The following is a 27677-nucleotide window of genomic DNA, read 5'->3' on the forward strand; positions in this document are numbered from 1 at the left end:
TTGAACCAAGTCTAATTAAATGGGGAGTTTCAGCATCCAGTGGAGATTATGATGGTTGGTAGTGTGGGCAGAATGGTGAACCATCCTCTCAAGATGGCCAGCATGTTTAAAAGGGACCCACACTTCTCTAACAGAGCTGTGGATGGTGGTGTTGAGTTTTTCCTGCTCTACACAAAAGTTCTGGCTACATAAAATATTGTTATGATAAGATTGTAACCAGTCCTGATTCTTAAGCCCATGGATGATACTGTCTTTTAACCAGGTGGTCCTGTACTCTGGTAGTAACGTAAGACTAGTTCTATATCCAGGGCTTTGCCTCTGACTTGATTATCTGCCTGTAGGTTGGGCCATGGTGTTCCTTTGCCAATGGTGTGAATACCCCTTGAGGGATGCTCAGGGTCATGTATGCAGGGTGTGTGTTTACTAAAAGCTCAAACCTCTTACTGTCTGCAAGGATAAGACATGGTGGAGAATAGTGTTTGCATAGTGGTCTCAAAGCTGACTCTTATGAGATTGCGGATTCCAATCAGAGCCTCTCTAGGTGTATTCCTCAGTGACCATGCTGGAACCACTTCACCTGTAAAGCAGGGAACATGATACCCTCCAAGGAGAACCGGTAAGATTTAAACAAGGTGATGTATGTGTAGTGGGAGTATAATGCTAGATCTTAGTAAATCTCTATAAAGATCATCTCTCACTTTCCTATCACCACCTTTTGGAAAACCCTGGGAGTTTCAGGACTTGGTCAGATAAGGGCATAAAGCTTGTTGCAATGTAAATTCATCTCCTTAGATCTCCCTGAGCGTTGAATGATACCCATTTGTTTTTAGCCTCTGTGTTCTAGAAGCTTTTTCTTAAAAAAAAAAAGCTTTTTTTCTTTAAGAGGAGTAAGTACATTGTTGAATGCAGCAGATCTGGCCCATTCAGTTGACCCATATACCCTCATTTTGTTTCCATTCTAGGGAATCAGGGGTTAATATCCAGGATTGCTGAGCTCTAACTTAGTTTTGAGAACGTGTATCATCCTGGCATAATGAATGACTGGCTATGGACTGACATAGATAAAGTATTGCAGAGATTTAAAGAGATAGACAAAAAGATAAACATTTCCCCACCCTGCGGATGCACAGGAGCTTCTTCATCACATTCAAGATTGACTATACAATTATTTGTTTATGTCGAGGTGTGAGTCAGGTGTTTCTTACAGAAGTCTAATATTAGCAGTTTACCAAGCACCTTTTCAAGTATGATCCCATTAAACTTCACAGTAGTCTGGCAAGACAGGTAAATATTTAACTGTTGTGGTGCAGTGGTTCTCAACCAGAGTGGTATTGTCCCAGAGGGGACATTGTGCAAGGTCCAAAGGCAGTTTTGGTGGCCACATCTGGGGAGTGAGGGTGCTCCTGGCACCGAGTGGGCTGAGGCTAGGGTGCTGCTGAACATTGTACAGTGCACAGGATAGTGATCCTCTCCCCAGGAAATAATAATATCCAGCCCCTGAAAACATTCCAGCCCAGTGTAGTTGACTCACTTGCTCAAGATGGTGTAATAGGTACTTGAGATATTGGGACTAAAATCCGTACTTTCACTACCAGAGGGTTTCAATCCCCACCCTCCTTTTAAAAAGAAATATAAGTTTGCCTAAACGAAATCCTTTGCAGAACCATTGCATGTGCACAGATGACAGTGAGGCTGCTCTGGCAGCAGCTGGGGATAGTTAGAGACACTGGTTAGCCTCTCTCCTAGCCCCTGCCCCAATCTCAGGGGCCCACAGATGGCAGCCACTGCTCCCCACACAGTGTGACCCAGAGAACACCAGGGCCCTCCTGCATCCCCAGCCTTCCAGATTTCCCTGCAGCCGTTGCTGTTTTGGGGGTGGGGGTGGGAGAGGTGTTGGAACCAGGAGCACAATGCTCTGGTCCTGTGATTTTATTGTAATGTACTGCTGTATGCCCTATGGCCAGAGGGCAGCCAGCCAGGAGCAAGGAGGCACCTGCTCTCCACCTTCCTCCAGTGCCCCTCCAGGCCCAGAGGCATACTGCAGCATGAACCAATTGGCATGTGATATTTGCAGCACTGAGTAGGTGCGTTTCCTGCAGTCTGTGCTGCTTGTCTGTCCTGGGTTAGAAGCGGGGGACACGACTGACAGACTAGTATCTCACAGATCAATTGATAGAAAAAGGCAGGAGGGGAAGGTCTTGGCTTTCTCCTTAGCGGGTATAAATCCTGCCTCTCTTCTTCAAATGTCATCATCTGATCAGTTGATAGTGGAAAGACAGTGAAACAGGAAGGTTTTCTGCAGGGACCCAGAAAGGACAGTAGCTTGTCTTGAGGCTTAGCAATTACTTCTTTCCCCACTGAAGTCTAGACTCAACATAAAACTTTGGATGGGTAGGAAAACTGGAAAAGTTTAGGTCCGGGCAAAGATGATCATCCCTCAGGACTTTCTTGCAGAGATACCACAAATAAGTAACCAAAAGGAGAGTGAGGGAAAAATCTCTGTGTGCATATCCCTCCACTTATGCAAAACCTGCCATGATGGATGTCAGTGTGGGGGGAGGTCATGCATTCTGACCCTTGCCTTCCTTTTCGATAATCTCCCCCTGCTCTCAACTTTTTCACCTGGCTTTAGCTGAAGACTTTTTGTACTTACCAACTTTGGGCTTTTCCCCTTGGTTGTGCTCTCAAGATTTCTAGAATTTTCTACCACCAGATCTCTGTTTCCCGATTCTTTCCTATGATTTAAGTTTAGTACTAATATTTTCTTCTCAAAGGGTCTTCCCTGAGCACTCAGTCTAAAATAGTTGCCCCCATACTCACTCTACCATTGCTATTTGAAAAATTTTTTAAAGATTTATTTATTTATTCTAGAGAGAGAGACAGGGAGTGAGTGAAGTGTGCATATGTAAGCCAAGGGATGGACAAAGGGAGAGAGGAGAGAGAGAGAGAGAGAAAGAAAGAGAGAGGGAGTCTCAAGCAGACTTCCCACTGAGTGAGGAGTCCCACATGGAAGTCGAACTCATGAGTTTGAGATCATGACCTGAGCTGAAACCAAGAGTCAGATGCCTGACAGACTGAGCCACGCAGGCACCCCCTCTACCACTGCTGCTTTATTAGCACTGTAGCACTTGTCACTATCTGAAATTTTCTATTTTTTTTCTCTGTGTGTGTGCCTACTTGGATCTGTGGCTCTCCAGCTCTGGCATGGGAAATAAGCCCCTTAACAGCAGAGAACATGGTCCATTTCATCTCCCGCTGTAGTACCCCAGTGCCTACAAAAGTGCCTGGCACATGCTGGCACGTGGGGTGGTTGCTAAGAGTTTGTTGAATGAATTCATGGTGGTGCTTTGGGTTTTGGGTGAATGAGTATGGATTCAGTTTACTGACAGTTTACTGCGTACCTCACCACCACAGGATCTGGCTTTCAGGACAAAGTGCCTCTGCATATTTGTGTATGCACAGCAAACCTCTCAAGTGATAAGCCCTAGCTGGGAACGAACTCATTTCAGAGAATTTTCAAGCTAACAATATTGAAAAATTAATCATATTTCCTCAACTTTAACATGTCATTGACTGCAAGATGCGCCACTTTTTATGTGCCATGGAGTGAAGAAACGCTGCCAGTTATAATTGAAACACTGTCATTGGTTAAGAAGCACTTAATTTTGGAAATACTCACATATGAAAGAATGTATGCCGTAGAATTGATAAAGTTTGATATGCGATTGATCTGTCATGTGGGATGCCAAGTACTGAAGTGGAGGAGCTTGTCAGTGGTGGTGATCCCTCCTCCTCTAGTGTTGCAGCCTGATGCCCTGCCTGAGCTCTGGTTCCTGCCATGGGCTCACAGGAGAGGCAGATGTGGCATCTCAGGATTTCCTTAGAGTGGAAGAGTGCCTAAGGTTTGAGAATATCTCTGTGGAGAGGTATTAAAAGGAACTGATGATTGGAAAAAAAAGAAATAGAAGACTATAGATTTAAAATGGCTATGAAGACATTCTCTAGTGCTTCCCAGCCACTATTTCTGGGGCTCAGGAAAAGCATCCTTCATGGTTTTGAGGGTGATTCATGGGAAAACAAGCTTTGCTTGAGACTAAAATGTGCTTGACAGTCAAGTTTCCTGAAATGCATCTATTCTACAAGGAGAAAAAAAATATACCTGTAATTCAATATCATTATTCTTATTTGGGCTAATGATAATAGAGTATAATTTCCATGATCCGTGACATTAAAATTAGTTATGTCTCAGTACATGCATTGCGGCTCCTCCTTTGTGAGGAAACCACATGCTGCAGCTGCCAGGGGAGGAGCTGGGGTGGGGGTACAGCTGACTGACCGTGCTTATGTCTGGGCCTAACTTCTGGGCTGGCCTCCCGGAGTCACTGGCTGAGTGACAGGAAGACTCTCAAATGCCTCCTCTTGTGACCTGAAGCCCTATGGGCCACTTCCTGGGGCCTTTAAATCTTGTCAAGTCTCCTATTAAAAATCAACTCTCTCCATAATGTCAGGGCCTGGGAGGGAACAGAGGAGATGGAGAGACAGTTTGGGTGGAGGGGCTGAGCTGTGGTAAAATCAGCTGAAAGCCATTCTCCTCAAGCACTCAGGGTTCAGGTGTTCACTGGCTTTATCTCCAGTAGCTTTTCAGAAACCTTCCTCAAGAACTTGGCTATTCTGGTGATAGGTAAAAGGTTTCTTCTGGGTGTGAAAAGTGTAAACTATCACCACTTCATCATCAAAAGCTTTGGGAGTAATGGTATGGGACGTCGGCTTTGGAGGCAGATGGAGAGTCCCATCAGAATCACGGACAGGCCATTTGTAAGCTCTAAGGGCATCAATAAGTTGTCTGACTTCTCTCAGCCTTCTGTGCCTTCATCTGCAAAAGGAAAATAATGCTTATCTCAAAGCATTTCCATGAGATAAATGAGATAATCATTTAAAGTGATTAGCCCAGTACTGAGCACATAGGAAACATTCAGTAAATAAATACTCTGTAATTGTAACTGGTGTTTTAATGGCAAAGTAGGCAGCTCGTTGTTCATATGATATGATTTATAAGTCTTGGTAAAAGGCTGCTTTGTCCAGAAGTATCTTCTAAATTGACTCCCTGAAAAGACCACTAAAGTAATCTGCTGCAAAGGCAAGTGTATTATTGTTTAGTGTGGTTGATGTCACCAGTACCTCGATGTAATAATATCTCCCAAGGCAGACTTCTCAGGTGGTTATTATAGAACGGGTATGCTTGTGTCCAAAGTGGGTCTTTCAGTGTAGAGTCCTGATTGAGATCAGGCAATATTTGTGATGTCATTACTCAGGGTTGGGGCACACAGTACAGAGAGGATTTGGAAGCAAAACTTGAAGAGTAAATGGGAGTTTGATCAGCCCAGTTGAGTTGTCTTCTGCTCTGAGAAGGGGCCACTGCCCTGAAAAGGACTAGCTGAATTGTCAATAGTTTGTATGAATGGATTTTCATTAAGTTCTGAAACAAATGATAAGGCTGTTTAATTTCCCTGGTAAGAATTGGTATGGTAATGTCATAGTATGTTGTGTGGCTGAAGATGATTTCTGGTCTCAAGAGTGATGGGAGCATGGAATCCCTGTGCTCATTCTTCCTCATATGTGCCTTATCCAAAGCAAGGGTGAAATATTAACCACTTGAACATTATCAATCAAGAGGATCTTAGAATGCTAACCAGTCCTCTAGAAAAGCTTAGGTATCAGGGGACCCAGCTGAGGTAACTTTTGCCTGAGAGAGGAACAATAAGGGTCTACACTATGGACTTTTCCATATGGACCTCTGGGATAAAGTGAGGTGTGATCCTCAGTGTGTCTATATCGGGATGCCTAAGGACAGATGGGCAGCAATGTAAAACTGGTGGATATTTTGAGATGAGAAGTCAGTCACATTACTTGGAAATTGAAGAAACTTGATAAATTTTATTTATTCAGAAGGTTTTCCTTGGGCAATTGCCACTGGTAAAAGAAAGATATATAAAGTTTGATGTCATCCTTATGGAGAAGGGAATTGTCATTTACTGAGCACATGCTTTATGCCAGGTGCTATGCTATGCATTCATTCCCTGTAATAGACTTGTAAGGCTAATGTTGTAATTAATCTTTTTTCATCTTGTCTTAGTGTTTGCAGAAGATGGAAATATAGTTCAGGCTGGCTAATCAGCTTAAAGAAGGTTATACAGCTAGCAACTGGTAGAGCCAAAATTCAAACCAACCGCTCTGTGATCCTGGAATTCCTGCTCTTGAATGAGGCTGCCAAAAAGACTATGTTCGCATCCTGAGGCTTTGGCACTTTGTCGTCCATAACAATAGAGGGCAAGTTGGGATAATAAATAGATTTTGCTTATCATGTTGGTAATGAGTCATGAGAGGCAACAGGTATCAAATGCTAATTATGAGCCAGGGATCAAGCTATCAACTTTATGTGTATTATCTCATTTAATTTTCTCGACAACTCCCAAGGAAGGGATGTTATTAGTTTTGTCATTCAGATAAAGACTTAGTGATAGAACAGTGAGCTGACATGTTCAAGGCCATGCAGTTAGAACAGTGGAGTTCCTGACCAGGTGCAAGGAGTCCCAAAAGGCAGCTGACAGCAGGCCCAGTGAGGCCATGCAGGGTGCGTACATGACCACGGGAAAGATGTGTTTAAGAGTCTGCACTAATTTGTCCATCTCATTTGAGAGCCGTGGCTGTTAAGTTGTTTGGCTCATTGCTCTGCTGCAGGTTTCCATATGGCCTCTATGAAGTCATCACTTCACCCTAAATGGGCTGATGAAATCTCCAGATATGGAAAATAAAGAGCAGAGATGAAATTTCCTTTGGTTTTGCCAAAGGGCGGTGGCAGAGGAGTGGGCTGCTAGCAGGGATAATAATCTGGTTCACAGAGCATTTCTTCACCAGCCTGTCATGAGGCTGAATATTTCCCAGGAGAAATTCCATCTTTGAGTCTTGAAGGTGTGTAGACTTTCCTCTTTAAAAGACAAACATCTTAGAGGGTGCAGTCAGTTAAGCATCTACCTTCAGGTCAGGTCATGATTTCAGAGTCCTGGGTTGGAGCCCCATGTTGGGGGCTCCCTGGGAGCCTGCTTCTCCTTCTTCCTCTGCTGCTCCCGCTGCTTGTGTTTTTTTCTCTGTTAAATAAATAAATAAAATCTTAAAAAAAAAAAGACAAACATCTTTATAGAGGTGGTCAGGACCTCAAGTGCCTTCAGGGGGTAGGCAGGTAATTCACTTTTGAAGGGGAGGGGAGAAGACTGAAAAAAGGTGAGTGGGTTGCTATGGCAACCTGGGGACTATTGGCCCTGCCCACAGGCATTTACAGCATGACACAATCAACAGTCTATGGACCTCCAGCCTGAAGGTAACATTTTTTACCCCTCCTGATTATCAGAGCTCATTGTAGAGTATATGGGGAATATGAACTACAGAAAAGCCTAAGTCAAATGTAAAAAGCAAATAGAATCCTCACTCTCCTCCCCCTCCATAAATACTAGTGGTATCTTGGCCTATTCCCTTCTACTTATTTATTATTTTTTTTCTTTTTACCTGAGTGTAAAAATCTGCTGCATAATATTATAGGATATTACTTGGTCACATTTCAGACTGATCATTAGCTACAAAGGAGACCTCACTCTGGAGGATATAATTTGGAGAGGCAGAGGCAGTAGAATATAAGAGGATGAATGGAGGGAAGGTCAAAGTTGAGTTCATGAATTTGCCAAAGGAAAGCTGACCAGAGAACACATTGGGCAAGATGGAGATTGGGCACTGAGAGTGCCATTGAGATGGGGTGGGAGTATGGGGTGAGATGTTTTTTGCGCCCAAGATTGCGAATCTGAGAAACCACGGAGGAGCCGACACCGATGCAAACACACGAGGGTTTATTTACAAGCTCGAGCTTGGGTCCAAGTATACCCGACACAGCGGAGCAGGGACTTGGACCTGGAAGTGGGTTTCAGCTTAGTTTTAAGGACTGGTCTAGGGGACCTCCAGAAGGGGTGGGGCAATTCCTCAAGTTCTGTTTACATTTTGATATGGGGCCTTCAAGGGCATTGAGCTCTGTTCTCATTCTAATAGGGGCTTCCAGCCCTTGGCTTGGGCTCTGTTTTTATTCTAATATGGGGCTTTCTAGGACGATCTGCTGTAAGCTGTTTTCTTCCTGTAACTGAAGTAAGGTAAAGTTCAGCTCTTATTCACAGGGGCCTGGGATGGCTGTACTTGTGCTAACGCTGAACTTAAAGTGGAATGGCCTTCATTTTCCCGGCCTCCACAATGTGGAGCTCAGAGCTCCTCTCTGTCCACCCTGGCTCCATCCTCCTACTGGTTAAGATAAACCAATCTACTTGGGGAAAAGTTAAAAAAAATTAAGGAGCAAGAATTTTTTCCAAGAAAATCTTAGGAGGAATCCCTTTATATATAAACAGACTTAAGTGCCGCAGATTTGTTTTGAAGAGGGGAAGAGGGCTGGGGACCCTGGAGTCCTCTCCTGCCCCAAATCCTGAGCTCACCCAGGAGAAACATTTTCTCCTAGATATTTGGCCAAATGCTGATCCCTCTCAAATCTTCTAGAACTCCTGCACATCACTGATCTCGGTGACCCTCATTTCATTCTTTGGCTCTCCTCCACATTTGCTCTTCCTTAGTTTGCTGAATCTCCTTTTGTCCGGTTTTAGAGGCATATTGACTTTTGCAAAACTGCAAGCCAGTTTCAGGGAAAGATTGACTGGTGTAGAGTTGGCGGGGAAGGAGGTATAGCGATTTTTAGATGTTAGTAAACATGGCAGCTTGTTGAGGATTAACAGGAAATCATGAATAAAATCATTAGGATTTGATAAAAGATTTTTCTCTGAGACAATTAAAGATTTTTTTTCCCTTTATGCCCCCCTCCCCCAAGAAGAGTAGGGGATGAAGGTCATTAAGATAATACATTATTAGTCTCCTACCCTTAAAATAGATAAAAGACCTAAAGTCCTTAACCTCTCCCTGCCCATGGGGCCTCTGTGTACTGTTTTTGCCATTCTGGAATCTTTCCAGGAGGCAATACTCTAATACCTCCTACTTAATCCCCATTTTCTTTTAAAACTCAGATATTGGATAGGCTGGAACCTCACTTAGGCAGTGAAGAACTCTGGTGCTTTGTAGCTGAGACCAACCAAGGAGAGAAATATTTTTGATGCAAAAGAATAATTCAGTAAAGGAGGTAATGAAGGAGATTTAAACCTTCCACAAACACATCAGTGGGCAAATAAAGCTCATCACTCTCAGTTCAGGGTCATGGCTGAATGAAATGTTGTAAAAGTGAAAAACAAAACAAAACAAAACAAAAAAACAGAACTGTACAAATGGGTCAAAAATCTCAGTGGGGCTCAGCCAAGCCTGACAATTTAGAATTTGACAAACTCGCAGAAAAAAAAAATTCCTTTAATATGAGAAAACCCCTCCAGAATAAAGTGCTGAATTTTTATGTTATTTTTTTTCACTTATGTGCACTTACATGGTCTTAGGGAAAAATCTGACTTTGAGCTGAAATTTTGCTTCTCCAGTTACAGCTCAGGGGATCTCTCTCACACACATACTCGGCCAGGGGCCTATATTGTCTCATAAGCCAGTGTGAATGGTTTGGATAATGGAGAAATGCAGCAGTGAGTGCAGAGCTGCAAGATTTGGGCATTTGTACTAAGAGTCAGCCGGTTATGGTAATGCAGTGCACTTTGCTCCTAGGAGCAGGGGTGACCAACCACCTGCTGGATAGATCTGGGCTGGGACACATTTGACCAACCACCTGCTGGATAGATCTGGGCTGGGACACATTTGTCCATGACGCTGGTAGCCCAAGGAGGTTAAGCTGGAAAGGGCATATGTTAACTGTTGAGAGAAGTATTTTGGACTATTCTTCCCTCTGTGTTTCCTCAATGAGAATTTAAAGCATACCCTGGAAAAATCAGGACATCGTGCACTTATCCTACAGGGTGTGTCTCATGGGAGGTCTTCACCAGGATCCTTTCAGTTACGAAAGAAAAATTGTGGAACTGAAGTTGTGAAGGGAAAAATAAAAGCCTTCTCTTATGTTTCCGCATCAGATGGAAGAAAGCCCCAGACCACATCCCTGCTGGCTGATCTTCTACCATCTGAACATTGTGCCTGGTTACCCCTACCACAGAGTCCATCCTCTTGTTGGATAGCCTTGACTATGAGGAATTCCTTTCTTGGGCTGAGTCAGACCTTGATTATCCATAAGCTGCTTCCGTGCTCCCTAGGATAAACACGCGACACATCTGTGATATACACAGCCTTTTGGCTATCATGTCCCATTCAGTGTCTTCTTTCCAAACTAAGTCTTGTAATTTACTCAATGCAGTGATGATACCCTAAGTCTGCTAAGATTTAGGGAAGAGGAATGGAAATCAGGAGGAAATGTCTCTCTCTGTCTCTCTCTCTCTCATTCATTCTTTCACCCTCCCCCATGTTATTATATTTTTTTCTGAACTTTTTAAGAATATATTACAGACATTCGCATTCTCCAGTTGTGAGTTTCCTAAACAAAGGATTTTCTCTTACATAAGCACAAGTTACCACAATTTAATATATGTCGATGTAATACTGTTAATTTATAGACCTTATTCAAATTTTACTGACTGCCTCACTAACGCCCTGTAGTAGCAAAGGACAAAAATTGTTTTCTGGCTCAGGATCTAAATTATAATCCTGTATTGTACTTACATGTTATATAAATTCTTTAGCTCTCTCTTCTCCCCTCCCCTCCCCTCCCCTCCCTTCTTTTTTTTTTTTTTTTTGCCTTTCATGACCTTGACATTTTTGAAGAGTATTGATCAGGTGATTGGTAGCATGCCCCTCATTTGGGGTTTGTGATTTTCCTCATGGTTAAATTCAGGCTATGCATTTTGGGCAGGAATGCCATAGAAGTGATGCTGTGTTTTTCTCAGTGCAACACACACAGTGATGTTCACTTTGATCACTTGATTAAGATGACATCTGCCAGTTTTCCCCAACGGAAAGTTATTCTTAGTCCCTTTATAATAAGTATCTTGAGGGAGGTACATTGGGGCATCCTCAGGCAGGTGTGGCCAGGAGAGCCTGTGACTGACATCACCGTCTTCCATTGGTTTCAGAGTCTAACAGCCGCAGGGCTGTGAACAGAGGCTACGTCACCAGCTTGCTCAAACTGCATCAGGACTGGCATCGCCATGACGCTGCCAACGCCTATGTGCTGATCCGCCGGGCACTCCTGCTCTGCCTCAAGCATATTGCCAACCTCCGGTCTGGCAGGGAGGCTTTCCTGGCAGCCCAGGGCATGGAGATCCTCTTCAGCACCACAGAGGTAATTAACCCTGGGATTACCTCTGCAGTTGGATGGCACCTGGGTGGTTCCTGATGAACAGAACTGCATAAACCTCAATACCTTTCTTGCTGCCTGCTATAGGCAGAGGTTCTGGATTCAAAGCCTCATTCATTTGTTCACTCATGCACTGATGGAGTCATTTAGTCAATATGTGTGTATTGGTTACACACTGTGTGGTGCAGTGGTTAAGAGTGTTCAAATCCCAGCCCTGGCACTTGTAGTTGTGAAACTTTAGAGAAGTCACCCGAACCCTCTGGGCCTCAAGTTTCTTCTTTCTTTTCTTTCAAGAGGGAAATAAATAAAATCTAGTTTGCTGCATGGCCTAAATACGTTAATGTACAAATGTCTTGTATTTAATGGAGTGCTTGTGATGACTTGGCTGCCTTATGAGTGTGGGCAGTTACTAGAATAATTAGCACTGTGGAATCTAGAGGTGAATATGAAGGCAAGACCCCTGATCTTAGGGGGCAAACATTCTAGTGGGAGAGTCAGACACCAAGGAAGCAAAGAATTCAATGAGAAAGATAATTTCATATTGCTCTGTGACATCAATCAAGTCAGGCCATCCATGGTGATTCCCATAGGTGGAGGGAGAACGTGTTCTGCTGGAGAGGTCAAGTCTTCTCTGAGCAGTTGACACCTAAGCTGAGACCTGAATTATTGAAAAAGCTGGTCATGCCAAGTTCAGGAGGAACAGCATCCCAGGCAAGGGCTGTTACTTCTCTCCACCCCAATGGAATATGTCATCTTTGGTTTCCCAGATTTCAACCCTAGCAACAAATTCCTTAGTTGCATTTGATTAGGACTAATTTAAACATGATACTGTGAGGCTATGTACACCCTCTCTACAGAGGATGTGAATACTTCCCAAATATCCATCAGCTACTCATTCCCTTCTCCTGGGGGGCCGCGGCAACCATGCTTCACGTGCATCATGCTCCCCACTGTCTTCACATTAGCTCATCTCTACACCCCCTTCCTCATTCTCCTTGCTCCTCTCTGGACACCCTACACTTTTCTCTACCTGTGTACATCCAAGGCAATGAAACAGCCAATGAAACTGCTGTTTTCCAATCGTGGTATCTGTAGACTTTTCCTATTAAAAAACCCAGCATTTCCCCAAACCTTCTTCTCGTCTGAAAAGTGACATAGCACTGGGTTGCACACCAACATCTAATTTTATGTCTGCTCTCACCTGTGGGTTTCTCTCCATCACTACAGCTTTCAGAGCCTCTCAGTCATGAAAGAGCTGTGCTGAATATTCTGCTTCTCTGGATGAAGCAGTGCTTTGCATTTTTCCAAGCTTTACCGTACTTTGTAACTTGTATCCCCCCAGATCTCTAGTGAGACACCCCCTCCAACTGCTGATGCCTGCTCATGCCCCTGACGCTGGCTCGTGCACTCCAGCCAGTTCCTCCACCCTCTATCCTCTTTGCTGTTTCTCTGCTCTGTGTTAGGAAGAATTAAAAGGGCAAAAATGGAAAAAGACAGTGATTCCAGAAGTACATATCTGTGAGAGGAAGAAGGTGGAGAAAGTAGGAAGTGAAGCATAGGCATGAAATGGCCTGTGAGCCTAGAAGCAGAATATATATAAAATCTATCTATCTATCTATCTATCTATCTATCTATCTATCTATCTATCTATCTATCATCTATCTATCATCTATCTATCATCTATCTATCTATTATCTATCTATCTATCTATCTATCTATCTATCTATCTATCTATCTCATGTTTGGTGTTTCTCCTGGTCCCGTAGACTAATGTCTGTGTCCCCCAAATCCATATGCTGAAACATACTGCCCAAAGTGATGATATGGGGAAGTGGGGCCTTTGGGAGGAGATTAGCTTATGAGGGTGCAGCCCCCATGAATGGGATGTGTGCCTTTACAAAGAGAGGCCCCAGAGAACTCCCTGGTCATTGCTCCATGTGAGAATATGGTGAGAATATGGTCATCTGTGAACCAGGAAGCAGGTTCTCACCAGACAGGGAACCTGTTGGTACCTTGAACCTGGACCTCCAGCCTCCAGAACTGTGAGAAACAAATGTATGTTGTTTATTAGCCACTTACTGATCTTTGGTTGATCTTAATCTGTAATGTTAGTCCTCATAAACCATAACTACAACTACTACAGTTTGAGTGAGTTCTCAGTCTTCCTAGGGAATTGTCACAGCCCAGAGGGGTGTGAGGAACCTCCCCATATGAGTCTCCTGAGGCTGCCATAACAAAGCACACAAACTGAAGAGATTTATTCACTCTCAGTCCTGGAGGTGAGAAGTCCAAAATCAAGGTGGTGGCAGGGTTGGTTCCCTTGAGGCCATGAGGGAGAACCTGCTCCAGGCTCTCTCATGGATTCTGCTGGTCACAGCAGGCTGGTGACCTCTGGCCTGTCGAAACATCCCCTCATGTCTGCCTTCATATTCACAGGTTGTTCTCTCTGTGTGCATGTCTGTATCCAAATGTCCCTTGTTATAAGGACATCAGTCATGTGGCACTAGGGTCCAGTCTAATGGTCTCATTTTATTTTTTTCCTTTCATCTTTTAAAAAAAGTTTTTATTGAAATTCCAGTGAGTTAATAACATACAGTGTAATATTAATTTCAGGTGTGCAACATAGTGATTCAGAACTTCTGTAAATACCCAGTGTTCATCACAAGTGCCCTCCCTCATCCCCATCACCTATCCCCCCACCCACCACTCACTTTCCCTCTGGTGACCCTGCAGGGTGTTCTCTGCAGTTAGGAGTCTGGTTCTGCAAGGAGGATTTTATTTTATTTTATTTTATTTTATTTTATTTTATTTTATTTTATTTTATCTTATTTTATTAATTACTTTATTTAGAGAGAGAGAATGTGAGCAGGGGGAGAGTCAGAGAGAGAGAGGGAGAGAGCAAATCTCAAGCAGACTCCATGCTCAGTGTGGAGTCTAACATAGGGCTTGATCCCACAACCCTGAGATCATGACCTGAACTGAAATCAAGATTTGGATGCTTAACCAACTGAGCCACACAGGTGCCCCTGCAAGCAGGATCTTAAAAGCAGTTTCTCAGTAGGTCAGTGGAAACCTCAACTGTTCAGTAAACAAATTCACACCAAGCTCCCAACCTCTGGTTCCTGCTAGAAGTGGACACAGGATATGAGTAGAGGTCGGACTTGCACTGTGTGCCAGCTGTTCTAGCCTATGGAGCCTCCAGCATCTGGGCTGGATGATGTGAGCACAGCACCACAGCACCTGGACTGGTTTGAGCTGCCCATCAGTCAGACTGGTCCCTCTTCTGACAGAGAAGGCACTGGAGTCCTTGGATGACCAACTAGGGAACCTTGGATCCAGTGATGTCATTTTGGTGCTATTTGCAAATTATAATGATGACAATGCTGATGATGCCAAAATTAGTGAAAGATGAGGGGAAAAAAAAAGAATCAGGAGGAAGAGGAGAGGGGAGAGGGGAGAGGAGGAGGAGGAGAGGGAGGATAAAGATGAAGAAAAAGAGGAGGGAAGAACTTTCTAGACCATGAAGAGAAATGCAGATTTTATTTCTATCAGGTTTGGAGCAGAAGAATGACCTGATATGATTTATGCTTTTTTAAAATTGTGATAAAATTTGTGCAACATAAAGTTGGCCATCTTTGCCATTTTAAAGTGTACAGTTTGATAGTATTAAGTACATCCACCCTGTTGCATAACCAATCTCTAGACCTCTTTTCATCTTGCAAAACTGAAACTCTATACCCATTAAACTGACTTATGACCTTAAAGGACCATTCTGGCTGCCATTTGGGCAGGAGAGTATCTGAGGGCAAAGGAGGGAGGAGGGAAAGGTAGGAGGGCAAGGTGGGGGTTAGCCCACGGGCACTTGGGCAGAGACGCTGACAGCTTTGGCTATTTGGGAGAACTGGAAGTTAAACCTGGGATTCCTGAACTTTCCCATTAAAGTGTCTTGTTTTCTTATTGTAATGGTCATTACCTGGGCTCTGTACTGAGTAGCAGTGGCCTTCTGGGGTCTCCTTTTGGATTCTTAGGAGATTTTAGGAGCTTAGTGATGCCTGCTGACATCTTGCTAGCAAACGCTTACTGAGTGCTTAGTATTGGGCATGCATTTTGCCTATTTTAACTCTAATTCACAGATATCCTTATGAGAGAGGTTCTGTTAATATCTCTGTTGTATAGATGAGGAAACCACAGCACAGAGAGGTATAGCAACTTGCCAGGGTTATACTGTTAGTGATCATCAGCCCAGGACTTGAAATCAGGTGATCTTGCTCCAGGATCTGAGAAGTGTGCTATACAGTAGTCTCCTCTCTCCAGGGCAGTACATTCCAAGACCCCCAGGAGATATCTGAGACTGCAGATAGTACTAAACCCATATACACTATGTTTTTTTATTATTATGCATTAATTCCTATGATAAAGTTTAATTTATAAATTAGGCACAGCAAGAGATTACCAACAACAATGATAAAATAGAACAATTACAACAATATCATGTTATAAAAATTATGTGAATGTGGGCCCTCCCCCTTGAAATATCTTATTATGCTAAACTCACCCTTTTTTTTGTGATGATATGAGGTAATAAAATGCCTACGTGATGAGATGAAGTGAGGCACCAAGATGTAGCATTAGGTGATAGACCTTCTGGTGATACTTCAGGAGGATCATCAGCTTCCAAACTGTGGTTGACCTTGGGTAACTGAAATCTGGGAAAAGCAAAACCGCCAATAAAGAGGAGTTACTTTCTTCTCACTTGCCAATGTATCACAGAAGTAGTATATTTGTTATTTCAAAGCTAATTCAAAGATGTTAACTGTGAATTGCATATGTTAAGCACTGTCATATTTCATTATCTTTTCCAAGTAGCAGGTGTATTAATGGAAGTGATGGGAAAAGTGAGCCAAAAATTTTCACCTTTGCCCCCAATTCTGAGACATGTGTTCACAGGGATCCTATTTCTTTGGGTCTTGTCATCTTTGGTACACAGAACAAGTGCCAACTCTGCAATAGCAAGAGGCTGAGAGTGAGCACCCCCTTATATTTTTGTATCCTGCGTGCTTCCCTTGTGTCACCTTCATCCTGGCCTTGCCATAGTATCTATCTGTTAACACTAGGGAAATGTTGCCAGATGGGTCTAGGCATTTCTATTATTTGGAAGCAAAGATCATTTTAAAATTCCTAAGTGTTTTCCACAGACTGTGTCTACTACAGTGTTTACTACCAACTTAATTTAGGTAGTAATTCACTATAACCCTAGTGCCTTGGTTTCTGTTGATTTTAATATCCTCTCTATCCTTCCAATTCATAGTGTGGCCCAACCTATCGGGACAGGTGCACTTGCCTCCATCCTTCCTCACACTTTGCCCCTGTACCTTCCTATGCAGAGTGAAACACATTATTGTCACATTCATCAGTAATGATACTGGTGGCAATCACAGACATAATTGGCTTCTAAAATGCTGGTAATTTTGACTGAGTTCCCTGGCTTGTCCTTGGCTCTGTACCTCCTAAGAATGAGCTCAGAACATGACCCATGATGAGACATCTATCTCCCTTCTCCTCCTCCCCCATGCTCAGGTATCACTTTTTCCAACACTAATACTTTACCCTAAGCACTATAAATCACTGGGCCAGTCCCAGAGATGAAGGACTGATTCATTTCCCATGGAGAATGTTTCCTGCTGTTGGTTCAGGACACCTCATGGGTAACATTGAGCACACATAGGGAAAATAACATTTTTTTAAATAATTTTTTTAAAGATTTTATTTATCTATACAGACAGAGACAGAGGCAGAGACATAGGCAGAGGGAGAAGCAGGTTCCATGCAGAGAGCCCCATGTGGGACTTGATCCTGGGACTCCAGGATCACGCCCTGAGCGGAAGGGCCACCCATGCATCCCAGCATTCTTGATTATGTTAAAACATTCCTGATTTGAATGTTGGACTTACTTTAAAACAATATGTTTTGAAATCATTTGGATATTTGAATTCATGGCTAAAAGTTTATTTAATTTTTTCTCCTTTGAGTGTGTGTGTGTGTGTGTGTGTGTGTGAGTGTGTGTGTGTGTGTGTATGTGTGGAGCTGCTTGCATATAATGACCTGGAGATACCATAGCAAGGCATCATCACAGACAGGTCACCCTCTCCTGTGGCAGGTGCTCAACATCCTCTATATCTACTACTATGTCTTGTGGCCTTAGCGGTCACTTGGAACCCCTTAGGAATATCAAATTGGAAGCTTACACTTGTCAACTTTCTGTACGAAGTCAGTAGACAAAGCATTTGCTAGGAGTCTGAAGAAAATGACTTAGTTTTTGCCAAGGAGTTACTGAACTACTCCCAACGCTCCCTCTCAATTTAGTAAACTTGTTTTTGCATTTTTCAAAGTGTCTGAAAAGAAGGGTCTTGTCAGGTTCCATCAGTATCAAAATGTTACATCTGCAAACCCAATTTTCCTTTGCTTTGGGTAGGTACCAAGAGGGATCAACACTGTGGACTCTGAGAAGAGGCATGTTATTTAATTTAGGTACTTGGGATTCACTTTGCCTTTTTTCTGATTTCATATTTTATCTTTCCTTTATGGTTTTCTATTCAAATAATAGCTGAAAGGGAAAAGTAAGGCTTCCATCAATTCGGCTACTCATTCTCTAATTTAAGCGATAATTCACAATGACACTCGGATGACTGAGGAAGATGCTCACCTCCTCTTCCCCTGGACAATGTCTTGCCTTAGCCACAGAATCCTCTGGAAAACTTTTAAATTTCCTTTCAGACTAAATTCCTTCCAATCACCTATGAGCTGTGAAAAAGAGAAAAAAAATGCAGATTATACACTGGGCCAAAGAAGATTCTATATTAGACAAAATTCTATATAGGGATGTTCCAATTAGACATTCTACGTTAAGGATCTTTACCATCCATGTGTGTAATTCATTACCTGAAACACTGATCTAACAAGGGGTCCCTGTGTAAGGTGTCAGTGTCTGATACAGTCTTTTCTTTGTTCAGAACTGCTTGGATGACAATGACTTGGAGCCTGTTGTCTCCGTCATAATTCAGATCTTGAGGCAGTGCTACCCAAAGAGTACACTTCCCTTGGTTACAGCTACCAGTGCTTATACCTTCTCTGTCCCTGGGAGCATCCCTTCTGAAACTCCATGTGTTCTAACTGAAGGTAAATTCAGTGGGTAACTATGAGCTTTATGATGAGTTTTGCATGTTGGCAATATTTCAGAGTGATGTGGATGAAAGTAGAAAACAATGCTTTTACAGGCTAACCGTAAATATCCAATAAGCTAATTAGAGAAATGTATGAAAAAGCAAGCTTTTCATATACAGAATGAACAAATACTAAGCTCACATATTTTGTTCTTAATTATTAACTGTTGCCATTTGCCTGGTGGCTATTGAATGCCTGTATAGTCATCTCAACTAATTTTAAAAAATGTATTCACAGTCCCATGATTGAGGCTCTCTACTGTACTGACTGGTTCTGGAATTAATTTGCCTTAAGGATGAACTTGAAATAAAACTTTTGCTATTTACAACCCCATGCTAGTCATATTAAATGCTTGAAAGTATGGTTATTCAATCTCTGTGAAGATTTTGGTGTCAAAAGATTCTAATGCTTTTCAACTCTGCCGTCCTTTCACAGAATAGATTTTCCACAGGCATTGTCTTGCCACATGGCACTGGATGCTTTCTATGGTGTCTTGTTGTAAATAAGCCCTGTCTTATCAAAATTAGAGAATCAGTCAAGGTACTAAATTATAGTGAATTTTGCCTGTGATTTCTAGACTTTGGCAATGTTTGCATAGATAGTCATAAATTGGGTGGGGCAATCCAGAATGGTATTCATGTGCTGTTTTATTCTGTATTCGATGTGGGGAAATTTAGACTTCATGATATAGTGCTCCCCATACCTATATGTGTATGATTTGCATGTACCAGTAAGTATTAAAGCATGTTGGGAGATTGTGCACTTCATAATGAGCCCCTATTTATGACAAAAAAGGAGTGTTAGCCACTGTATGGTGAGAATCCAAATCCAAGGCATGGAGGAAACCTCATCCATTTTATTCCTTTTTCTCCACCCAGAGGATTTTGAAGATGATGCTGATGAAGAAGTGGATAAAGATTCAGACTCTGAAGATGTAAAAGAGCAGGTAGGTACACCAGCCCTCACTTCCAGTGATCTCCACATTCACATCTTCTGGAGGGAAATGTGGTTCTCTATGCCTAGTGAGAGCAGTGTAAATTCTAAGGACACACTTGTACTTCCAATCCAGTGCCTGGAAGACAGTGGTGCTCAACCATTGTTGATTTGCATCCTGGTAGGTCCAGAACAATGTCTTGTAGAGTCAGAGGCCATCCATTACCAAGGCGCTAATATTCTGTCAGGATTCGAGATCTGTCAGGATCTGTCAGCTTTCGAGAGACCCTTGGTAGTTCAGATTGCTATGTATAATTAGTGCGAATGACATTTGGGCAAAGACACCATGAAAACATTTCCTGGGAAGGTTTTCTGGTAGATCTCACCTATTTTCACAAGTCACTCTCCTTGTCTACCCACTCTTCTCAGGACCCTGTGTTGTATGTTTCTATTTACCTCCGAATCTATGTGAATCGTGCTCACTTGAGGTGCATAATATACACTCTGGCTAGCAGGAGAGTGGTGCCCTTTGGTCTCTATCCCAAAATACCCATGATATATAGAGTGGAGGTTAGCAAACTTTCTGTAAAAGATCAGACTGTAATTAGTTTAGGCTTTATGGACCTAGTCTCTGTCACAATTACTCAACTTTGTTGTTACAGCATAGAAGCAACTATGGGTAATAATAAGTAAATGGTAGGGCATGGCTATGTGTTGGTAAAACTCTCATTGACAAGAAACAGGCAATGGGACATAGTTTACTGACTGCATTTCTAGAAAAGGAAGTCTAAATCTGAGTACTCTTATCATTTTGACTGGATAATTCTTTGCTGGGGGGGAATATCCTATGCATTGTGGGGTATTTAGCAGCATCCCCTGGCTTCTCCTCACTAGATGCCAGTAGCACCTTCCTCTTGGTTCCCACCATCTACCCAGGTCATGAACCCAAAATGTCTCCAGGAATTGCCAAATGTCCTTGGGTGGGTGGGGGGGGGGGCAATATATTACTGCTCTAGAATAATGATAATGTATCTGTGAGTCCTATTTCTGTTTCTGTTTCTGTTAGTGAACATGGACATGGACCAGCCCCTTCAAATTATAATCCCTTACTTTTGTCATCTGTAAAATAAGACTGAGAAGTAAATGCTACTTTTTATAACCTTCTTGGATATAAAACCTGAATTAAAAAAATCTATCGTCTATTTTTTTTACCTATCATCATCTATCCATCCATCTATCCACCCATCCATCCACCTGCCTCCCCTTTTCCTTCCCTCCCTTCTATTTTTCTTCCCTGCCCTCCTCCCTCCCTACCTATCTAAAGAGAAAGAGACTTCCTGAGTTCTCCCTCATAAGATGGTGGCAGCAGACTCATAGAGGCTATTGCTCAGCCCTCTCAGTCTCTAGGTTAAGACTGCTATTGACCCTCCAGTGTTCTCAGGATTTGTTGATAAATGGAATCATTTCTGAAGTCATCAGTAGCAAATAGGATCTATGCTGTGGCTTGGCAGCACAGGCCGATTGAGTACTCACTGAATTATTTGAATAATACTGTGCTGTGGTGATCGTTCATCAATGCCACTTTCCCCTACCCTCTTACTTGCTCTTTGATAACTGAATGTCTGATGCAAGAGTGTCAATCACCTCCTATATCTGATGTTCAAGGACAAGCTGCATGCCAGTGCCTGACTTCATGCAGCATGGGATGGAGAGCATTCACACAGTCTCCTTTTTCCCTGTGCTGCAGATGATGGTGGGTTGGGGTGGAGTGAAACCAAAACAAATAAACAAATCCAGCTGGGAAAGAAGCACAAGACAAATTGGTCAGGGCCTGGAAATTATTCGTCAAAGCCTTCAAGCCAAGAAGAAGATGAGAAGTCAGTGTATGAGCGTGAGTTATAGAGAAATGGGGCACATCAGAATCACGGCTTGATTCTGGGGTATTGCAAAAGAGCAAGGGAACCGGCACTCTAGCAAACTGATTTTTCCTTTGTGAACCCAGAAGCATTTGCTGTAAGAAATGTGGGCAAGAAGCCAGGAATATTTGTTTCTGGTTATAGATCTGATCCAGGCCGTTAACTGATGGCCTTTTCATTTGAAAAATCTTAGTTAATAATTGGGATCAGCTGTTTAGAAAGAAGGATGAAAAGGAACTTTAGTTTGTAAAGGGTCTTAAGAATGGAAAATTGGGTGCCTTTCTTTGAAAACTCAGTGTCAACATAAGAGAGAAACTTACAAGAAGTACAGATCAGATGTTGGCCATGGCTATATATATACAAAATTTATATTATATATTATTACATGTATTTACTTATTTATTCTTCATGAACACAACCATTAGATATGGACAAACTCTGAAGAAGAGGATAACAGAATGAATTCAAGTTCTCCTTTCCTTTGTTCCCTCTTTTTCTTCCTTTTTAGTTTTTTGTTTCTTTCAGGTACTTTCTTGGCCATGATACATGTGGGAGGTAGCAGGCTAAATTCCTGGAGATGGTGATATGATGCAAAAGCAAACAAAACACAGATTTTTATCTTCAAAGGATTTTCAGTCTAATGAACTTGGCGATTGTCCCTACCAGAGTTCAAATCACCATCTTCCAAAGGGTGGTGAGCTTAAGTGTAAGACTGGAGAGAGTCAACATCTAAAGGGTCTTACTATAGGAAGAAGGGCCAGAAATCATGATCTGGATTAGATGGGTACCAGAATCCTAAATGACGAAGCCTATCTGGGTTGCTGTGAGGATGCAGAAGCAGGCACATCCCTGAATAAGTATAAATGGTATTTATAAGCAATACAGAAAGAGGGAAGAACCCACCTTAGTGCCTAGAGATTCAGAGACCAAGATACAGAACTTTGGGGACCAGAAATGGTCTCTGTTACAACTACTCCACTTTGCTGTCATACTGAGAAACCGATCACAGACAATACATAAAGGAATGGGTGTGGCTGTGTTCCAATAAAACTTTATTTGCAAAATCAAAAGTAGGTTATAGTTAGCCAACTCTTGCTGTAAAGCTAAGTAGGTTACCTAGCCACATGTAGAATGCATTAGGCTGCAGCTCATGGGCTAGCTGATGCTCCTCACTCCAGACACACCAACCTTACTTGCTGGCGGGGAGACTCTTCTCAGTAGCCTGACTGTGTTTTCATTGGTACCACTCTGGGGCATAGCTCAGGCTGCAGCCAAGAGGGTGGGGGCAAGCAGGAACTGATAGATAGAACTGCAAAGGACAAGACTGATGGGATCTCTAGAACCAGGTGAAGGAGCTTAGATCTGGTGTGCACTGTATCTGAAAATACCATGAAATCAACCTTATGAAATCTATTTCTCTTTTAATTTAAAGTTTGGAGAAAAATTCCAGAAGATGGACAAAATGTTGCATTTTCTTTCCTCCTCATACCCTGGTTGATAATACAAACAGTTATTGTCCATATTTATTGGACTTAAAGAAGACTAATCCAGGCCTTCAGAATCACCAGGTTTTTCCTTAACTAAGCAAATATTCTCCTAATACACAAGTAGGCTTTTCTCTCCTACTTCATTAGGGAAACTGGGTCCAAGAGAGACATGGAAAGATGAGAAGACTGGACTGGTTGATTCCTACTGTTCTTTCTTTGAAGACTTTATAATCTGTGGAAAATAAGAGGTGTTGGTAGGAGAATCACCCTCACCATTAAACTGTCATGAAATGATGATCTAGAAACAAAAATAAAGGCTCTGTGATTATTCAGCCCAATGAAGAAAAGACCCATAGTGACAGGGTGAATGTAAATGTACAAAGAGGTAAAGGACAGCGGGAAGTGACAAACCCCTCCCCAGGTCTGGAAGGCTCTGCCTAAGTCCTCTTCTTGGATGTTGACTCCTGTGATCATCCTCCTATTCTCTGAGCTGCAGCTATTTTCTTACTGGAAGCCAACATTTACTGCTCTTCCCCACTGTTCTGGTTAAAATGTCACCTCCTCAGCAAGGTGGTCTCAGGTCACCCAATCTAAACAACTTCCACACTGCCTCCCCATCTCATTGACAATCCCACTGCCCCACTTCAGTATTTCTATGGCATTTTCACCACTGGAAAAGACTTTCTTCATTTGTTTTCTGTCTTCCTTCTCTCACTAGAAGACAGATTCCATGGGAACATCTACCTTTGTCTGTTCCATTATTACTAACTCTTCAATACCCAAAATGGCAGGTGCTTGTTTAGTGTTTTTGAGAATACTGAGGGGCCTATATGGGAAGGGGGATAGAAGAATAGATACAGTGATTACAATTATGTTGATGGTGGTTGTGGCAAGATAGAGAATTCTTCCATGTTGCGTTTTACTAATTTTATATAAATTAGTTATTTATGGCGACGGCTGATAAATCCTGAGATGGATGCTGAGAAAAGTTGTATACCTTCTTTCTTTTCATTCACAAAATACAACCCAACCTCTTAAATTCTCCTTTGCAAAGGCTAGCAGTATAATTTGGAGTCAAGGTAACCATGTCCCATGATTCTGAAAAATCACATATATAGCTTATCTCGATGCTTCTCAGGGTAATTGTCTTGACTGTAATATATATATATATATATATATATATATATATATATTTGGATATCCCATTGTAGGATGATGACTTGGAAACAGACGTGAACAAGCTGACATCCAAACCTGGTCTTGACCGACCCGAAGAGGAACTGATGCAGTATGAGGCAATGTGTGTTGAGCTCTCCTGCAACTTCGAGGTATGGCATATGCCGTGGTTCTGCTCCATGGTGATGCATGATGGGTTCTTTGCAGAACCGGAGAGGCCAAGCAGGAGGTCTCCAGATGGAGAGCATTGCTCATCATTAGCAATCTGCTTCTGGGGTCTTTCTGAGAGAGAGAAGCAGAAGGCTAAGCAAAACGTAAAAAAGGTGGCTGGACTGGATGCTTGCAAAGCTCCTCTAGTTGGACACCTGGCCCCTAGATGGAAGCAGGATAATGGTACACATCACCACCTATTGACAAAGTGTCTTGCCCTCACATCCTGAAAAAGCAATGAAAATTCTTGTTCCCCTGTTTCACTATTCAGTGAAAATCAAATTCTTGTTCCCATGAACAGTGGGAAAGTTGTACTAAGTGGCTTTCTGAGAGTGGCTAGTCCAATTTCTGGGATTTTGTTAGTAGAAACAAATGAGAACCTTACACCTGGTGATATAGTGGCTAGTTGCTGCTCCTACTACTATTGCTGTTGTCAGGATTTTAGACCTGACTTTGGATATCTATTATTTTCTTAGGATTCTTAATATATCATGAATTTGCCCACATTTAAGGGTACCAGCTAAATCCCATGTAGAAGGGAGGCAATATATTCTATTTTACTTCAAAAGGCCGAAGGGGACCAGAAGGTAAAAATTTCAGGGAAGGAAATTTCAGTTCAGTGTAAGGAAGCCTTTAAAAAACAAATCAAAAACAAAAACATTCAGAATGATCTTCAAATGAAAGACATTGCCTTGGGGTGTAATGAAAACCCTGTAAATGAGTTTGTTCAAGCAGGCTGTAACTTTTTGGGGTGTTCCAGAGGGCATTTGTGTGCTATATAGAATAGTACTAGACCCACCCAATGCACCTTCCAAATGTGAGTTTCTATGATTCTACCATTTATTTGATTCTTGAAACTTTGCCTTTCCTTGTCTGACCTTAGAAAAAGCTTCCTAATTCACAGGATTTATGCATAACTCTGTGCCCAGAAAGTGAGGTCAGGGGTCAAGTTGTATTTTCTACCAGGGAGGCAACACTGACATAGTCTTTTCCATTTTAAACCTGAAGGAACTTGAGTCTAAACCTGGAGATGATTTGCACTTTGAAGAGACTCAGGATGCCAAGCACTCCCACATTCCGACTGTGACCTCTCCAAAGCAGCATTGTTTGAATAAGGACCAAAGTTCCTGGAGGCAGGAAAGCCAAGACACGGTCCAGACTTCCCTTCTGAGCATGGTGAAGATGGGGAGGTCCACCATGCATCCAGCCTCCAAAAAAGGCCCTGGGATGAACGCATACCAAAACATGCAATCAAGTGGTCTTGGGATAGATTCTTCTGGCAAAGAAATTCCTGACATTCAAGTTTCCCTCAAACAGGATGCTTGGGATATAGACACGATTTCCTGCCCATCGATAAGTGCCTCCTTTTCCAATTCTGCTAGGCCTACAGAGACTGCTGAAGTAGTAGATAAAATTCTGCAGACATATCCCAAGCACCTCCCCTTCCATGACCCCCATCTTTATATGGCCAAATCCAGAAGAACCAGATCTGTGGCTAACTTCAAGATGATGGCATTTCCAGACTTCTGGGGTCACTGTCCACCTCCCTCTGCCCAGTCAATGCTGGAACGCAAACGTGGAGTCCAAAGGTGATTTGGAAGCCGTATTTTTTCTCTTCTTCAATATTTTTATAGGTGAAACGGTCTGTACAGAGAGTTCTGCTATCTCAGGAAAGTGAGAATCCATCAGGAACATGTTAAAATCCTTTGGGAAACTTTTGCCAAATGCAGAAGCTTGCCTCCCTACACCTGACATGTCAGAACCAAATGGGAGGTAGTGGTAGGCGTGTGTTGCCAGAAGAAGAACCCCTTTATGATTCTAATGCAACCCTGTATCCCATAACACATTACAGATCATAACAGGGAAAGATACCCTGGTTTCTCCAAATATTGGAATCATTTCTCAAAGGAAGGTTCTCAGCAAAAATAAGTGTGGATTATTTGGGATTGCTCTTTTTTTTTTTTTCAATTCATAGTGAATTCGTATCTGGTCTCTTGCTAATGAATGGAGGTGGTGGACCCCTATCTCACAGTCCCAACATTATAAAATCTGACTTGGTTGCTTTACCACTGAAGATTGTAAGGAAAATATACATTCTCCAGGATAGAAACTTTGGGTGATGGGTTATTCCCAGAATGATGGAAAGAAAGCTTTGCGTTGGGATCAACATAGTGAGATTCAAATAAAAATTGCTAAAGCCAAGGAAGAATGAATTCCCCTGGAAAACAAACAAACAAAGCATTGAGTATGCATGCACTAATTCAGTGGAGCAAAGTGTGTATACCAGAAAGTTTCATTAACTTATTTTCCATTTAATCAGTAAATTGAGAGTGGATCCCAAGAGCTGCTCCCCTTGGGCTTCTGCTGACATCTCAGACCTTACAAGTTCCTGAGAGACATGGCCCAACGGCTGGCCCAGCCATACCTCCCCACATTAACAGAACATTTTCCCCTTGAGTCCAGGCCTCATATCTACCTCCCTTCCCTTCTCCCACTCCACCCAAAACACATGGGTTGGAAATTCAAGGAGGGACTCTGAAAGATCCCTTGGGGCTTCCTTCTGACCTTTTACTTATATCTCCTGAATATGGGTGCTTCTCAGACAGAGGATTGACCTTAGTTTTCTGGAGATGACACAACCCAAGGCATATAAATGACCCAGGAGTTCAGAGGCTTCCTGAATCCTCCCAGGCCTTGAGGATGATAACAGTCAGCAATCCTAAAGTCTCCCTCAAAACTGTCTCAGAGCAAAGGATCCCTTACTCTCACTTCCAGAAACCTTTAGAGTCCATTAGTCCAAATGCTCTTGAAACAAATTCTCCTTCAAGTCAGAATTCCTCCAACTAAAACCTGGCCTCACTCTTCCTACATTCCTACTGCTCCGTGTAGTTTCATTTTTTGATAAAGGAAAAAAAAAAAAAGGAGGGAGAGCCAGTACCTTTTCCACTTTTTATTCCCCAGGTTGGGGCATTTTTTATTTTTTCTCTCATCATTCTCTGATGACTCCCAAAGCCTTTCCCAGATCACCATAGGATGAATGGGGTAAGGAGTTAGGGTCAACTGTTAACATGTTTCCAATTTTCCTTTCCAGGATCAAGATATTTGAGGATGTCCAAAGGCTTATCCAGCCATGTGATGTTATAAATAAAGTTGTCTTCAGTTTAGATGAGCCTTGGTAGGTGGTCTTGAGCATCAGTGGAATGTGGAAGATGGGGGTGGAGTATGGAATATCCTCTAATGACATGAGAATAAGAATGTTTTATGTTAGTAATCCATCCCTTCTCTCAAAAACATGATGAGAATTCATGTTGAAGATCTGTAAGAAAAAGCTTATCTCAAAGAAATGTCAGGCTATGCCCAAGAATA

The 27677-nt window shown here is 42.4% G+C and overlaps 1 protein-coding gene across 3 annotated transcripts in view; it reads left to right on the forward strand.

The window, feature by feature from the left end:
• The window catches only part of AGBL1 (AGBL carboxypeptidase 1), a 716025-nt gene that overhangs the window by 136471 nt on the left and 551877 nt on the right, over positions 1-27677 (forward strand). For all 3 annotated transcript variants that reach the window (XM_041753742.1, XM_041753740.1, XM_041753741.1), the window contains exons 7-12: positions 11145-11353; positions 18379-18544; positions 19468-19535; positions 24137-24253; positions 25320-25900; positions 27403-27486. In XM_041753742.1, coding sequence (XP_041609676.1) covers positions 11145-11353; positions 18379-18544; positions 19468-19535; positions 24137-24253; positions 25320-25900; positions 27403-27486 — 1225 coding nt within the window. The remainder of the gene's footprint in view (positions 1-11144; positions 11354-18378; positions 18545-19467; positions 19536-24136; positions 24254-25319; positions 25901-27402; positions 27487-27677) is intronic.

The sequence above is a fragment of the Vulpes lagopus genome, chromosome 4, assembly GCF_018345385.1.
Source record: "Vulpes lagopus strain Blue_001 chromosome 4, ASM1834538v1, whole genome shotgun sequence".
NCBI lineage: Eukaryota > Metazoa > Chordata > Mammalia > Carnivora > Canidae > Vulpes > Vulpes lagopus.